The sequence below is a fragment of the Lucilia cuprina genome, chromosome 5, assembly GCF_022045245.1.
Source record: "Lucilia cuprina isolate Lc7/37 chromosome 5, ASM2204524v1, whole genome shotgun sequence".
Classification (NCBI taxonomy): Eukaryota; Metazoa; Arthropoda; class Insecta; order Diptera; family Calliphoridae; genus Lucilia; species Lucilia cuprina.
In genome coordinates this window covers 62,850,419-62,864,098 of record NC_060953.1, presented here as the reverse complement: position 1 = coordinate 62,864,098, position 13,680 = coordinate 62,850,419, and the positions used below count along the sequence as shown (strand labels likewise).

Genomic DNA, 13,680 nt, shown 5'->3' with positions numbered 1-13,680 from the left:
AGGGGGAGTTAAGTCTTCTTCAATATTATTTATGTAGAATTTAAACGTGTTATTAGTGTTTGTAAGTGAATTTTGACCTTTAAGTCATTTTCTGAATGGGAGTTTGTATGGGGGCTAGGGTCAAATGTAGCCCGATCATTACAAAAATCGGTAGTGTCATTTAAAGTTCTATAAAACTAAGTTTTGTCGAATTTTGTTGACATAACATATCTTTTAAATTAATTATAAACCCAATGGCCCTATTTGGGGTGCGGTTGTATGGGGGCTAGTCGAAATAATGAACCGATTTTAACCATCAATAGGCTTCGTCCTTGGGCCAAAAGAAGCGTGTGTGCCAAATTTCACCCAATTATCTTGCAAATTGGGGTCTGTACCTTGCGCACAAGGTTTACATGGACAGCCAGCCATACGGACATAGCTTAATCGACTCAGAAAATGATTCTAAGCCGATTGGTATACTTTAAGGTGGGTATAGAACGAATATTTTTGTATGTTACAAACATCAGCACAAACCCAATATACCCTTCCCCACTAAAGTGGTGTAGGTTATAAAAATATATGTTGTATAATTTATACTAATCGATAAATTAATCATTTTAATGTTTATTTTAGTAAAAATTTTATTAATTTTTTACATCATCAGCTGCTCAAGTTTAAATCACCTCCATTCTACGCATTAACTAGCAAACAAAATTAACCTAATTGAGTACTCAAAAAAACTTTGAGGATTCATTTTAATCCCTTATCCTTCACCTAAAGATAGGCCCTAATTGTATTAAATGTTATCAATGAAACACAATTCTTAATTTACTTTGAAGGAATTGTTGGTTTTTATTTAGGTTTTTTACTTAAAGGACTACACAGTAGTTGTTACTTAAAGTTAAAAAAGTAATTGGTACAAAAATTAAGTCTTAAAATTAAAGTCAATGAAGAAAAAAAAAAATGTATTTTTTATTTCGTTTCCATTTTGTCAGCTTCACCATTCTCCTGATGTTTAGACTCTTCGGGTTGTTTAACACTCAAATGAGCCGGACCAGTCTGTTGAATTTCCACTATACGTTCGTTCTTGCCTTTAGCCTTACTGGGTGGTGGTGGAGCCTTAACTGTGAGAACACCATCCGATGATATGGTAGAAACCACATCCTTTGGTTCATAACCTTTGGGCAATGTGTATTTGCGTATGAAATGTCTTTGAATGAAACCATGTTCATCTTCACGTTCCTCATGTTTGCCTTCAACTACCACGGTGCGATCCACAGTTTTGACAGTCAATTCATTGGGTGTGAATTGTGATACATCCATGCACACTTGGAAACCATCTTTGCCAACATGTGGAACTTGTAGTTCTGACTTTTGTAATTCATCTAATTTACCACGACCGGGACGTTGGAATTTTGCTACAATGTAGGGATTATAACGACGTCTGGGATGACGCAATACCAATGGACGTTCATAGGGACGGAAGATGTCTATGGGATGTATTCCGAGTCCAAAAGAATCTTCCAACAATTGTTCCACATCATTGAGGGCATCGAATTCTCTTAGTAGTGGTACCAAAGACATTTTGCTTAGTTTTTGTTTGAGATTTTCTGGTTTTTAATACTTTTGTTTAACTTTTTCAATTTAAAATTCTTTTTTCACAAGTTTTATTTTTTTTCTTTTAATACCGTTGTTTGTTTATTTAAAAATTTACAGTTGGTTTTTCTTTTGCTTGCAGAATTGCGTCTTGTTTAGCGTTTCAATAAAAACTGAAGAGAGATTTGCAATTTGTGCGTTTTTATACTCTTGAGTGGATTCAACACAATTGTGAAGAGAAAAATCTGGAAATTTCTAATAAAAGAGGGTTAAAATCAAAAAGAGAGCAAAACTAAAGAGAAAATTTTCTAGAATTTTGTTGTTTTTTTTTTAAGAGACCGGCATTTGTTTTGATTTTATTAAGAGGATGATTCATACATAATGATGTTTTTGTTTTGGTAAATGTGTTTGGCGTTAGTTTCAAAACAATAACAGTTATTTTAAGAATTCTATTAATGTAATTTTTAAAATTACTGTTAGTTTATTACAGTATACTGTAGTTGAAACAATAAGACGACCCTTTTGACCTTTTGTAATTTATAAAAAGTTGACTCAATTTCTCAATAGTAATATACTTATTTAATATCGATTTTGTCCTCTTTATAGACTTACAACCATAAATACATACATATGTATGAAAATATGTATACAAGGTAGGGTTCTATAAATCGACTTTCGAATAATCGAACAATCGACTTTTTGTCGAAAAAAGTCGAAAAGTCGAAGTCGACTTTTTTGTTTCAAAAAAGTCGATAACTCGACTATCGTCTATGAAAAAAGTCGACTTTTTAAATAAAAGTCGAATAGTCGGAAAAAATCGAAAAAATTCGGAAAGTCGAAAATAGTCGGAAAAGTCGAAAATAGTCGAAAAAAGTCGAAAATAGAAAGAAGCCGAAAAAACTCAAAAAATTGCAACAAATAGAAAAAATATAAATAATTTTTTATTAATAATAATAATAAATAATAATAATAATAATAATAATATAATGTTAAATGGCAACATTATAAATTTACGCTTCTGGCAACTTTATAAATTTTTAACTCTGGTCGGAAGAAGTCGAAAATAGTCGAAAAAAGTCAAAAGTCGAAAAGTCGGAAAAAGTCGAAAAGTCGAAAAAAGTCGGAAAGTCGGAAAAATTCGAAAAGTCGACTATTTATAAAATATTAAAAGTCGAAAAATCAAATTTTAATTAAATGAAAAAAGTCGAAAAATCGACTTTTAACTAAATGCAAAAAGTCGAAAGTCGAAAAGTCGACTTTTCATAAAATTGCAAAAAGTCGATTTGTCGACTTTTCATAAAATGCAAAAATTCGAAAAGTCGACTTTTCGTTTCAACTATAGAACCCTAATGCAAAGTGTATTAATATGTATACCTACAAACATAATAAGAAAGTTTTTTATGTAGGCTTTACATGGATACATAATTAGTAAGTTGTTAAAATGTCCTTGAATTGTTAAGTATTAAACTTTAGTAAATACGCTGAATAAAATCTCAAATTTTTCGACTGTTGTAAAAGTTTAAATTTCTCCGAAAATGTGTATTTGGCCAACATTAACATAAATCTAGAGAACCATGGTCAGGTTTAATTAAATCATAAACTTTTTTGGCCAACATTAGAAACTTGAAATTTTAATTAGAAATCCAATTTGTTTATTGCACTTCTTTTATTTATCTTATTAGTACACTTTAAAGATTAAAAGTTTATTAAACAAAACAAATAGAAAATACGAGAAAACATTAGTTATTATTTTTATTTTCGAAAACAAAATTATTCTCACTTTTTAAAAATAACAAAAAAAATGTCTCAACATACACACACACACACATCCATACATATTTATGTATTCGTTAAAGCAAAGTAATAAAAAAGTAACGATGAAATTACTAGAATCTTCGAGATATCAACCACTCATTCACCACCACCCTTTATTATGGCTCTTCACTTCATTTAACAAAAACATGAGCATACACACGCAATCGCAAACATACATACAAACATATTAAAGTGCATGAAAAAGACAACAAGAATCAGAAGTATAAATACCGGCAAACATTTGACGAACGTTATCAGTTCAATACAACAAAGCGAATACAACAAATCAAGTGAAAGTAAAACAAAACGTTGCGTGTTTCCTTGTTTTAAAAAGTAAACAGCTGCTATAAAATAAAACAAATTACATACTTATTTTCTAAAAGAACAAAAGAAAAGTTATAGAAGAAAAAAATGGCAAATCTACCACTATTGTTGAGCTTGGCTGACGATCTTAACCGTCTTTCCGTAAGCAGTTCACCTTTCTATGAGTCACCTTTCTACTATGGCCGTTTGCCGGCCTATTTGGCTTTGGCCAATACCGGAGACCAAACACAACAGTTGCGTAATCGTGAAAGACAAACTTGTCCCTTGTCCACCATTGGTAAAGATGGTTTCCAGGTGTGCATGGATGTACAACAATTTAAGCCCAGCGAATTAAATGTTAAAGTAGTGGACAACTGTGTTATTGTTGAGGGCAAACATGAGGAACGTGAAGATGATCATGGTTACATCTCTAGACACTTTGTACGTCGTTATGCCTTACCCAAGGGTTATGATCCCAATAAGGTGGTCTCTACTCTCTCCTCGGATGGTGTTTTGACTGTTAGTGTTCCTAAGCCACAAACTGAAGAGAAATCCAATGAGCGTCAAATTCAAATCCAACAAGTCGGTCCAGCCCATTTGAACGTTAAGGAAAATGCCAAAGAAGATAAGGAGAAAGAGAAGGAGGGCGATGAGAAGAAGTCAAAGTAATTTAAATTACTGCCATAATTTTAGTCTATCAGAAAGTTAATAAGTCTGTTTATTTATTAAGTGTTTTTTAATTTTAAATTTTGGTTAACTACTTACTACCTCTAATTAGTATTTATTGTTCAATAAATTTATCCTACGTTTAAAAATCAAAAAAATTTCGTTTGTTTTTATTTGGGTATTCATTGTTCATAGAGTTTAATATAGGTCTATAATAACTCCTATTCTGTATTTCGATTTCAGGTATTCTAACAGAAGTGAAATTTCTTATTTTAGTGCCGTAACGGTCGAATCGAAATGCAGAATATCAAAGCTGTAAAGTAGGGTTCTATAAATCGACTTTCGAATAATCGAACAATCGACTTTTTGTCGAAAAGTCGAAGTCGACTATTTTGTTCCAAAAAAGTCGATAACTCGACTTTTGTCCATGAAAAAAGTCGAAAAGTCGACTTTGTAAATAAAGTCAAAAAAAGTCGAAAAGTCGGAAAGAATCGAAAAAAGTCGGAAAAAGTCGAAATTAGTCGAAAATAGTCGGAAAAAGTCGAAAAAAGTCGAAAATAGAAAGAAGTCGAAAAAACTCAAAAACTTGCAACAAATAGAAAAATATAAATAATTTTTTTTTTATTAATAATAATAATAATAATGTTAAATGGCAACATTATAAATTTACGCTTCTGGCAACTTTATAAATTTTTAACTCTGGTCGGAAAAAAGTCGAAAAGTCGAAAAAAGTCGAAAAGTCGGAAAAAGTTGAAAAGTCGACTATTTATAAAATATTAAAAGTCGAAAAATCGACTTTTCATAAAATGCAAAAAGTCGACTTTTCATAAAATGCAAAAAGTCGAAAAGTCGACTTTTCGTTTCAACTATAGAACCCTACTGTAAAATGGAGAAAATTTTGACTCGATTTTATAAGGGGTGAATTTTACAGATACAGATTATGCTAAATCGATAGTTAAAATCTACATATGGTATAATAAGAGATCGATTTAGTATTAATGGTCCCTATTCTGCATTTCAATTTGCAAACAATCGTAAAGCATTTAAACGAAATGGAATTGCTTCTTCTTTTTCTTACGATTCAGTATTTTGTTGGAATACCTTTTTTCGATCATTGCGTAACTGAATGCGTAAATGTAATCGAAATGCGGAATAGGGTTCGTTCATAATTTGTATTGGATGTAGGGCGGGTTTTTCTGATAAAGATAATCTTTATTCTTTGGTTAAACCTGATTTAATAACTTAAACTAGGCTTAACTTGCTGTTAGATTAAACTCGGAACAAATTTAGGCGGACTTTAACCGATGATTGTGTTTTTCAGTTTTAGATTTAAGCTCAGTTAACTTTGTTAGTATTGCCAAGTTTTCACTCAAAAACATAAACAATGAACAGCTGTTTTTACAAACAATACTTTTGTAAAATGGAAAATTTTAGAAAAATGTTAAAACATTTAAAACAATAATAAATAAAACAAAACAAATCAGAAAATTACAATTTACTTAAAATATTATGTTTTTGTTCTTCCGAAATCATTGTTTTATTGTTTTTGTTAATGGTGTTTTCACACTTATAACTTGAGTTTAATTGGCCAATTACACTCAGTTAAACTAAGATAATAAGTAACTTTACTAATAACTGAATAACACGAAACATATATTAAACAAGGTTTAAACAAAGAATGTAGATTATCTTTATCTGTAAAACCCGCCCTTAATAGTCTTTTTAATAATGTTTGTTTGAAATCACAGAAAAGTGATTTTCTAAAAGACGGGTTAGGTTAAATATGGTCGTAAACTCGTGATATTACTGTTTTTAAGTGAATTTTGTAAATTCATTTTCAAAAAGGAACTTTATATAGCGTCAAGAGAATTAATAAAAAAACAAAACACAATAGAAATTTATTTTGTAATACTTTTAATAACTTTATTGGTTTAAAACATTTTCTTTAAATATAATTATTGAGAAAATAATAAAATTTATATAAAAACTTCTTAAAAATTAACAGACTATTGACTCTCGAAAATGTTGTGTAGTAACAATAACAACAAATGAAAGGAAAATATATTAATATGCTAAAAGATCTTAAACAAGATCACTTTTACAATTTAGCTTGAGCTGTCTTATCCGACTCGCTGCCAGCAGCAGCATCTCCCTCTTCTTTATCTTTTTCCTCTTTGGCATTTTCTTTGATATTCAAATGGGCTGGACCGACTTGTTGAATATGAATTTGACGCTCATTGGATTTCTCTTCTGTTTGTGGTTTAGGAACACTTACAGTCAAAACACCATCTGAGGAGAGAGTAGAGACCACCTTATTGGGATCATAACCCTTGGGTAAGGCATAACGACGTACAAAGTGTCTAGAGATGTAACCATGATCATCTTCACGTTCCTCATGTTTGCCCTCCACGACGACAGAGTTGTCCACTACTTTAACATTCAATTCACTGGGCTTAAATTGTTGTACATCCATGCACACCTGGAAACCATCTTTGCCAATAGTAGACAGGGCACCAGTTTGTTTGTCACGTTTTTGCAACTGTGTTTGATCACCAGTGTTAGCCAAAGCTAAATAGGCTGGATGACGCAGATAGTAGGAAGGCGTTTCGTAGAATGGAGCACTGTTCAAACAGAGACGATTAAGATCGTTGGCCAAGCTCAACAATAGTGGAAGATTTGACATTCTTGTGATTTTGTTTTATTACTTTTTCGCTTTATAAAAGAAATCTTTTTATTGTACAGTAGTTTTGCAACGCTTGCTTGATTTGTTTTATTCGCTTTGTTGTATTCAACTAATGCCGCTGTTTCATTTCATTTCATTTCATTTATTTTCCAAAACATTCAATTTACATGTTTTCTTAAAACTAATAATCATGTTACATATATTCCGACATACTAAGTATCCTCCATGGACTTTCAAACTTAAAACTACTTACAAATTTATAGCTATTACTAAATAATTATAATTCTAAATTAATTTTACATTTAAAGTGTTTATTTCCATATATATAATCCCTCAAAAAATGGGAAAAAAAGGGACGCTCTCATTCTTACTTAAAACTAAAAAACAAAACTTAATACCTAATAATAAAACATGAAAAATTATTTACAAAAGTTGTAGGATAGAAATTAAAAGAAAGAAATATATACAAAAGATTTGGCCTATGGCCTATTGCGCCGTGTTATACACCACATTGCATACATCCAACGTCCCTATCCTCCTATGATAAAATAAGAGGTTTGTACCATCATAAAGAAGCCCAGCCTCATCCAACGCGAGAAGGTCAATTGGTGACAAATATCGGGCGATCTGGATGGATTCCATATTGCCCGCACTCTCGAAACATCCCTGAACAAGACTGTTCTCTAAGGAACGAGCCTTCTCCAGAAATCTAATACCAGTGCCCATCATAAACGCATCGATCCTCTGAAAGTCGATCGCCCTATAGATCGATCTACATGAAGGACGCCGGTATATGCCATCTGGCCCCAGTTTGCGCCGTAAGCCCAAACAAGATACCAATATCCTTCTCTCCCATACCCTAAGCCTCTCCATCTGAGCAGAGGAAATTCTGGACCAGACTGGAAAGGCGTAGGACATGAGAGGGCGGATTATCTGGCGGTAGAGTAATAGACCTATCTTCCTATCTAAACCTCGACGGCCGAGGATACCCCTATACATCGCATATGTGCGCTTAGTGGAATCCAAAATATAGTCCACATGTCGGTAGAACTCGAAGTTCTCGTGAAAAATTACACCGAGGTATCGCATTCTGTCGGAAACCCTAACACATTCCCCTCCAATCCAAATTGATGGAATGAAGGACCTACAATTAGGGTAAAGGTACTTACGCCTTCCCTTAATCATGACAGCCACCGTTTTGTCCATATTCAGACGCAACTGCCACTTTGCAAAATACGGGGCCAGCACAGCCAAATACTCGTTCACACGATTATTGACAGTCCTAGCCCGAGGTCCTGAGGATGCCAACAAAATGTCATCAGCGTATAGAAGCAAGAGATCACCCTCTGGTGGCCCAGGGATATCGGACAAAAATATATTGTATAAGACAGGTCCAAGTAGAGATCCCTGCGGAACACCTGCAGTCACAGTCCTCAAGTCCGAACGGGTGTCGTTCACCCTCACACTATAAAATCTGTCCGTGAGGAAGTTACTAACCATCCTGCAAGTGCCCCTGTCGAAGCCAATGTCCATCATCTTATAAATGATTCCGTCCTGCCAAGCAGAGTCGAAAGCCTTGGTAAAGTCCAGGCTTACCGCAATCGTGGGGTGTCTTCTACCTAAACCGCGGGACACGTAGTCCGAAAACACCATTAATGCATGAGTGGTCGAGTGTCCGCCCTTAAAGCCGAATTGGCAGTCCGGTAGAATGCCATCCTCGGATATCCTATCATTAATTCGGTCCAATATAAATCGCTCCAGGAGTTTTCCAAATGGAGAGAGTAAGGAGATTGGTCTGTAGTTGGCACATTGCCTTGGGTCAGATCTGGGTTTATGTATTGGTATGATCAAGGCCCTCTTCCATGCCCTCGGGAAGTATCCGATGTTCAGGCAGTGGTTTATCAATATCGCCAAGAAAGTCCAAGTTTCCGTACGAGTCCTCTTAAGTACAATGTCCGGTATTCCGTCCGGTCCACATGACTTCTTATTGGCCCTCCTCCTTAAAGCAGTCCCAACCATTTCAGTCGTGATCAGATTTTGTCCGTTCAATCCCACTCCGTCCGCAGTAATCGTATCCCCAAAGATAATCGAGGGCGTTCTGTCGTGTAATGTGGATACTCTGTCCTTTACTGTCGTTGCAAATGTGTTATCAGTCGAGTTTTGAATATTCTGATGTACATCGGTGAAATGATCGGCCAAAATAGCAGCTTTCCCCGCATCATCAGATATTAACGAACCATCTGTACCAACCAGATCGTGTACTCCTACATGTTTATTAAGTCCTGCAGCTGCCTTGACAGTTCTAAATGTCCTGTTGTTCAGTTGTATGTTACCTAGAAACTTCGTCCATTGTTCAATTGAGGCCCGGTATTTATACCTCCAATTCATGTACACTCACAAACATTCACATAGATATTGTATCTTTAAATGTGTTTCGTGAGTTGTGGCGAAGAGTCAGACATCCATCCACCACCCATATTGATGAGTGGAATTGTATATATCTCGATAATTCTAGTATATTCATCAGTATGTATTAAATGCATATGTATGTATATTTGAATGTGTACTTTTATATATAAATTGTTTGTATTTCTTTGCAATTGTGTGTCGAATTAAAGTTTTTATTGCATATTAAAATATTTTGTTTGTTTGCAAAAAGTGAGAGTAAATATGTTTATACATGGAAATAATGTTTATTGCAGAGATAAGTGCGTTTTATTAAAAGAGAAATAAGCTTATATCAGTGACTTTATTTAGCGTCTCTATATGTTAAGAGAACAAATGCTAGAAATTTGTAGAATTTTACGTTAAATTTGGAAGAGATTTAAATTTGATAAATCAATATTTACACTAGACTGGTTGTTATTTACTTTTTCTTTGAATTTTAAAAAGTTTTAATGTATACACTAAAAAATATTTCTTAATTGGGCTTTACAGGCAAAATTTACACTATACACTAGACTTTAGACCACTATGGCTAGAATATAGACTGGACCATAGACTAGACTGTAGATTAGACCATAAACTACACTATCGACTAGACTATGGACTAGACTATAGACTCGACTATAAACTAGAATATAGACTAGACTATAGACTATACTATAGACTAGACTATAGACTAGACTATAGACTAGACTATAGACTAGACTATAGACTAGACTATAGACTAGACTATAGACTAGACTATAGACTAGACTATAGACTAGACTATAGACTAGACTATAGACTAGACTATAGACTAGACTGTAGACTAGACTATAGACTAGACTATAGACTAGACTATAGACTAGACTATAGACTAGACTATAGACTAGACTATAGACTAGACTATAGACTAGACTATAGACTAGACTATAGACTAGACTATAGACTAGACTATAGACTAGACTATAGACTAGACTATAGACTAGACTATAGACTAGACTATAGACTAGACTATAGACTAGACTATAGACTAGACTATAGACTAGACTATAGACTAGACTATAGAGATGTTCAGGCAGTGGTTTATCAATATCGCCAAGAAAGTCCAAGTTTCCGTACGAGTCCTCTTAAGTACAATGTCCGGTATTCCGTCCGGTCCACATGACTTCTTATTGGCCCTCCTCCTTAAAGCAGTCCCAACCATTTCAGTCGTGATCAGATTTTGTCCGTTCAATCCCACTCCGTCCGCAGTAATCGTATCCCCAAAGATAATCGAGGGCGTTCTGTCGTGTAATGTGGATACTCTGTCCTTTACTGTCGTTGCAAATGTGTTATCAGTCGAGTTTTGAATATTCTGATGTACATCGGTGAAATGATCGGCCAAAATAGCAGCTTTCCCCGCATCATCAGATATTAACGAACCATCTGTACCAACCAGATCGTGTACTCCTACATGTTTATTAAGTCCTGCAGCTGCCTTGACAGTTCTAAATGTCCTGTTGTTCAGTTGTATGTTACCTAGAAACTTCGTCCATTGTTCAATTGAGGCCCGGTATTTATACCTCCAATTCATGTACACTCACAAACATTCACATAGATATTGTATCTTTAAATGTGTTTCGTGAGTTGTGGCGAAGAGTCAGACATCCATCCACCACCCATATTGATGAGTGGAATTGTATATATCTCGATAATTCTAGTATATTCATCAGTATGTATTAAATGCATATGTATGTATATTTGAATGTGTACTTTTATATATAAATTGTTTGTATTTCTTTGCAATTGTGTGTCGAATTAAAGTTTTTATTGCATATTAAAATATTTTGTTTGTTTGCAAAAAGTGAGAGTAAATATGTTTATACATGGAAATAATGTTTATTGCAGAGATAAGTGCGTTTTATTAAAAGAGAAATAAGCTTATATCAGTGACTTTATTTAGCGTCTCTATATGTTAAGAGAACAAATGCTAGAAATTTGTAGAATTTTACGTTAAATTTGGAAGAGATTTAAATTTGATAAATCAATATTTACACTAGACTGGTTGTTATTTACTTTTTCTTTGAATTTTAAAAAGTTTTAATGTATACACTAAAAAATATTTCTTAATTGGGCTTTACAGGCAAAATTTACACTATACACTAGACTTTAGACCACTATGGCTAGAATATAGACTGGACCATAGACTAGACTGTAGATTAGACCATAAACTACACTATCGACTAGACTATGGACTAGACTATAGACTCGACTATAAACTAGAATATAGACTAGACTATAGACTAGACTATAGACTAGACTATAGACTAGACTATAGACTAGACTATAGACTAGACTATAGACTAGACTATAGACTAGACTATAGACTCGACTATAGACTAGACGATAGACTAGACTATAGACTCGACTATAGACTAGACGATAGACTAGACTATAGACTAGACTATAGACTAGACTATAGACTAGACTATAGATAAGACGATAGACTACACTATAGACTCGACTATAGACTACATTTATACTCGACTATAGACAACACTAAAGACTAGACTATAGACTACACTAAAGACTAGACTATAGACTACACTATAGACTAGACTATAGTCTGGACTATAGACTAGACTAGACTAGACTATACTATAGACTTTACTATATACTAGACTATAGACTACGCTATAACCTCGACTATAGACTAGACTATAGATTAGACTATAGACTAAATTATAGACTGCACTATAGATAGCAGTTTCTATTATTACTTTTTCTTCGTATAAATGTCTTGGATCAAGCAAATACACGTTTATAGCAAAAATTTCCGATTTTGCATGTGATTTACTTTTTGGACGTACTTTTTTATACTCTATGTGAAATGGATAAACTTTTAAAAATTATGTAAAGATTTTAATTAGTATTAAATGTTATAAAAGTATTTAACTTAGGATGATAAGATGAAAAATTAAATCATAATTTTAATTTGTATTGTGCAAATTCTAGCTATGGTCTGTTATGTATTAATCTTTTAATATACATAGAAATTAAAAATAGTTTAAAAATTAATAATAATGAGTCTATCCATTTAACTTTCATTTTATAAAAACTAATTTAAATTGTGAAAAATTAACATTAGGTTGACGTTAAGCTTTTTTATTATATAAAAATATATATTATTAATCTTACAAAACTATAAACTCAGCTGGTTTTAGTAACTGAAATTTTTTATGTAAATCAAATTGTATCTACAAAATACAATGTTCTGCTTTTTTTTATGTATTAAATAACGTCTTTACACTTCCATAAAAAGTGTATCTGTATTTATGTTTGTACATACATACGTACATATGTATGAATAATTCCAGTTTCATCCAGAATATTCCCTATTCTTCATTCCCTAATGTAAATGTTTCCTTTTTTATGTTTTTGTTAAATACCTTTTTTTTATTTTGTTGCTTTTTCCATTATGATGTACGATATTGTAGTGAATAAAAAAAAGCGAACAAATAAACCCATACAAGTACAAAGTACAACAATATCACAAAGTTATTTATTTATTTTATTTTTATATTGTGTCGCAGTCTCAATGCGATTGCGTATCACTTGAATGTGTTTCCAGAATTCTCAACGCCCTTATTTCGAGGAGTACGAGTATGTTTTTTTTTTTCACACACTGCTGTCTTGGCAGACGGTCGTAATAGGATTTATGATTGAAAATATCAGCGGTGTTATGGGCAAAAACTTTTATCAGTGGTTTTCTCTCCTGTCAGAGAGATGTATTAAAAAAACGATTTGTATGGAAATTGATTAAAAACATTTTCAATCTATAACGGAATTGATGTATTCCTTTCTATGAGATAGCACTATACATTAGGGTTCTATAAATCGACTTTCGAATAATCGAACAATCGACTTTTTGTCGAAAAAAGTCGAAGTCGACTATTTTGTTCCAAAAAAGTCGATAACTCGACTATCGTCTATGAAAAAAGTCGAAAAGTCGACTTTGTAAATAAAAGTCGAAAAAAGTCGGAAAGGTCGAAAAAAGTCGAAAAAAGCCGAAAAAAATCAAAAAATGCAACAAATAGAAAAAATATAAATAAATTTTTTTATTAATAATAATAAATCATAATAATAGCAATAATAATATAATGTTAAATGGCAACATTATAAATTTACGCTTCTGGCAACTTTATAAATTTTTAACTCTGGTCGGAAAAAGT

General features: G+C 32.9%; 3 protein-coding genes across 3 annotated transcripts; 1 reads left to right on the top strand and 2 right to left on the bottom strand.

The window, feature by feature from the left end:
* Window positions 1-802: 802 nt before the first annotated feature.
* On the bottom strand, window positions 803-1,758 carry LOC111686274 (heat shock protein 27-like). The gene has a single exon (XM_023448626.2). The coding sequence runs from the start codon at window positions 1,561-1,563 to the stop codon at window positions 952-954; it is 612 nt and encodes a 203-aa protein (XP_023304394.2). The 5' UTR covers window positions 1,564-1,758; the 3' UTR covers window positions 803-951.
* Window positions 1,759-3,633: 1,875 nt separating this feature from the next.
* Window positions 3,634-4,517, top strand: LOC111686273 (heat shock protein 23-like). The gene has a single exon (XM_023448624.2). The coding sequence runs from the start codon at window positions 3,802-3,804 to the stop codon at window positions 4,360-4,362; it is 561 nt and encodes a 186-aa protein (XP_023304392.2). The 5' UTR covers window positions 3,634-3,801; the 3' UTR covers window positions 4,363-4,517.
* A 1,739-nt stretch (window positions 4,518-6,256) lies between these two features.
* LOC111686267 (heat shock protein 23-like) lies at window positions 6,257-7,158 on the bottom strand. The gene has a single exon (XM_023448619.2). The coding sequence runs from the start codon at window positions 7,040-7,042 to the stop codon at window positions 6,458-6,460; it is 585 nt and encodes a 194-aa protein (XP_023304387.2). The 5' UTR covers window positions 7,043-7,158; the 3' UTR covers window positions 6,257-6,457.
* Between the last annotated feature and the right edge of the window lie 6,522 nt (window positions 7,159-13,680).

What these genes read in the sequence shown, in the direction of transcription:
- LOC111686274 (XM_023448626.2), bottom strand. Translation starts at nt 1,563, where the DNA reads ATGTCTTTGGTACCACTACTAAGAGAATTCGATGCCCTCAATGATGTG.
- LOC111686273 (XM_023448624.2), top strand. Translation starts at nt 3,802, where the DNA reads ATGGCAAATCTACCACTATTGTTGAGCTTGGCTGACGATCTTAACCGT.
- LOC111686267 (XM_023448619.2), bottom strand. Translation starts at nt 7,042, where the DNA reads ATGTCAAATCTTCCACTATTGTTGAGCTTGGCCAACGATCTTAATCGT.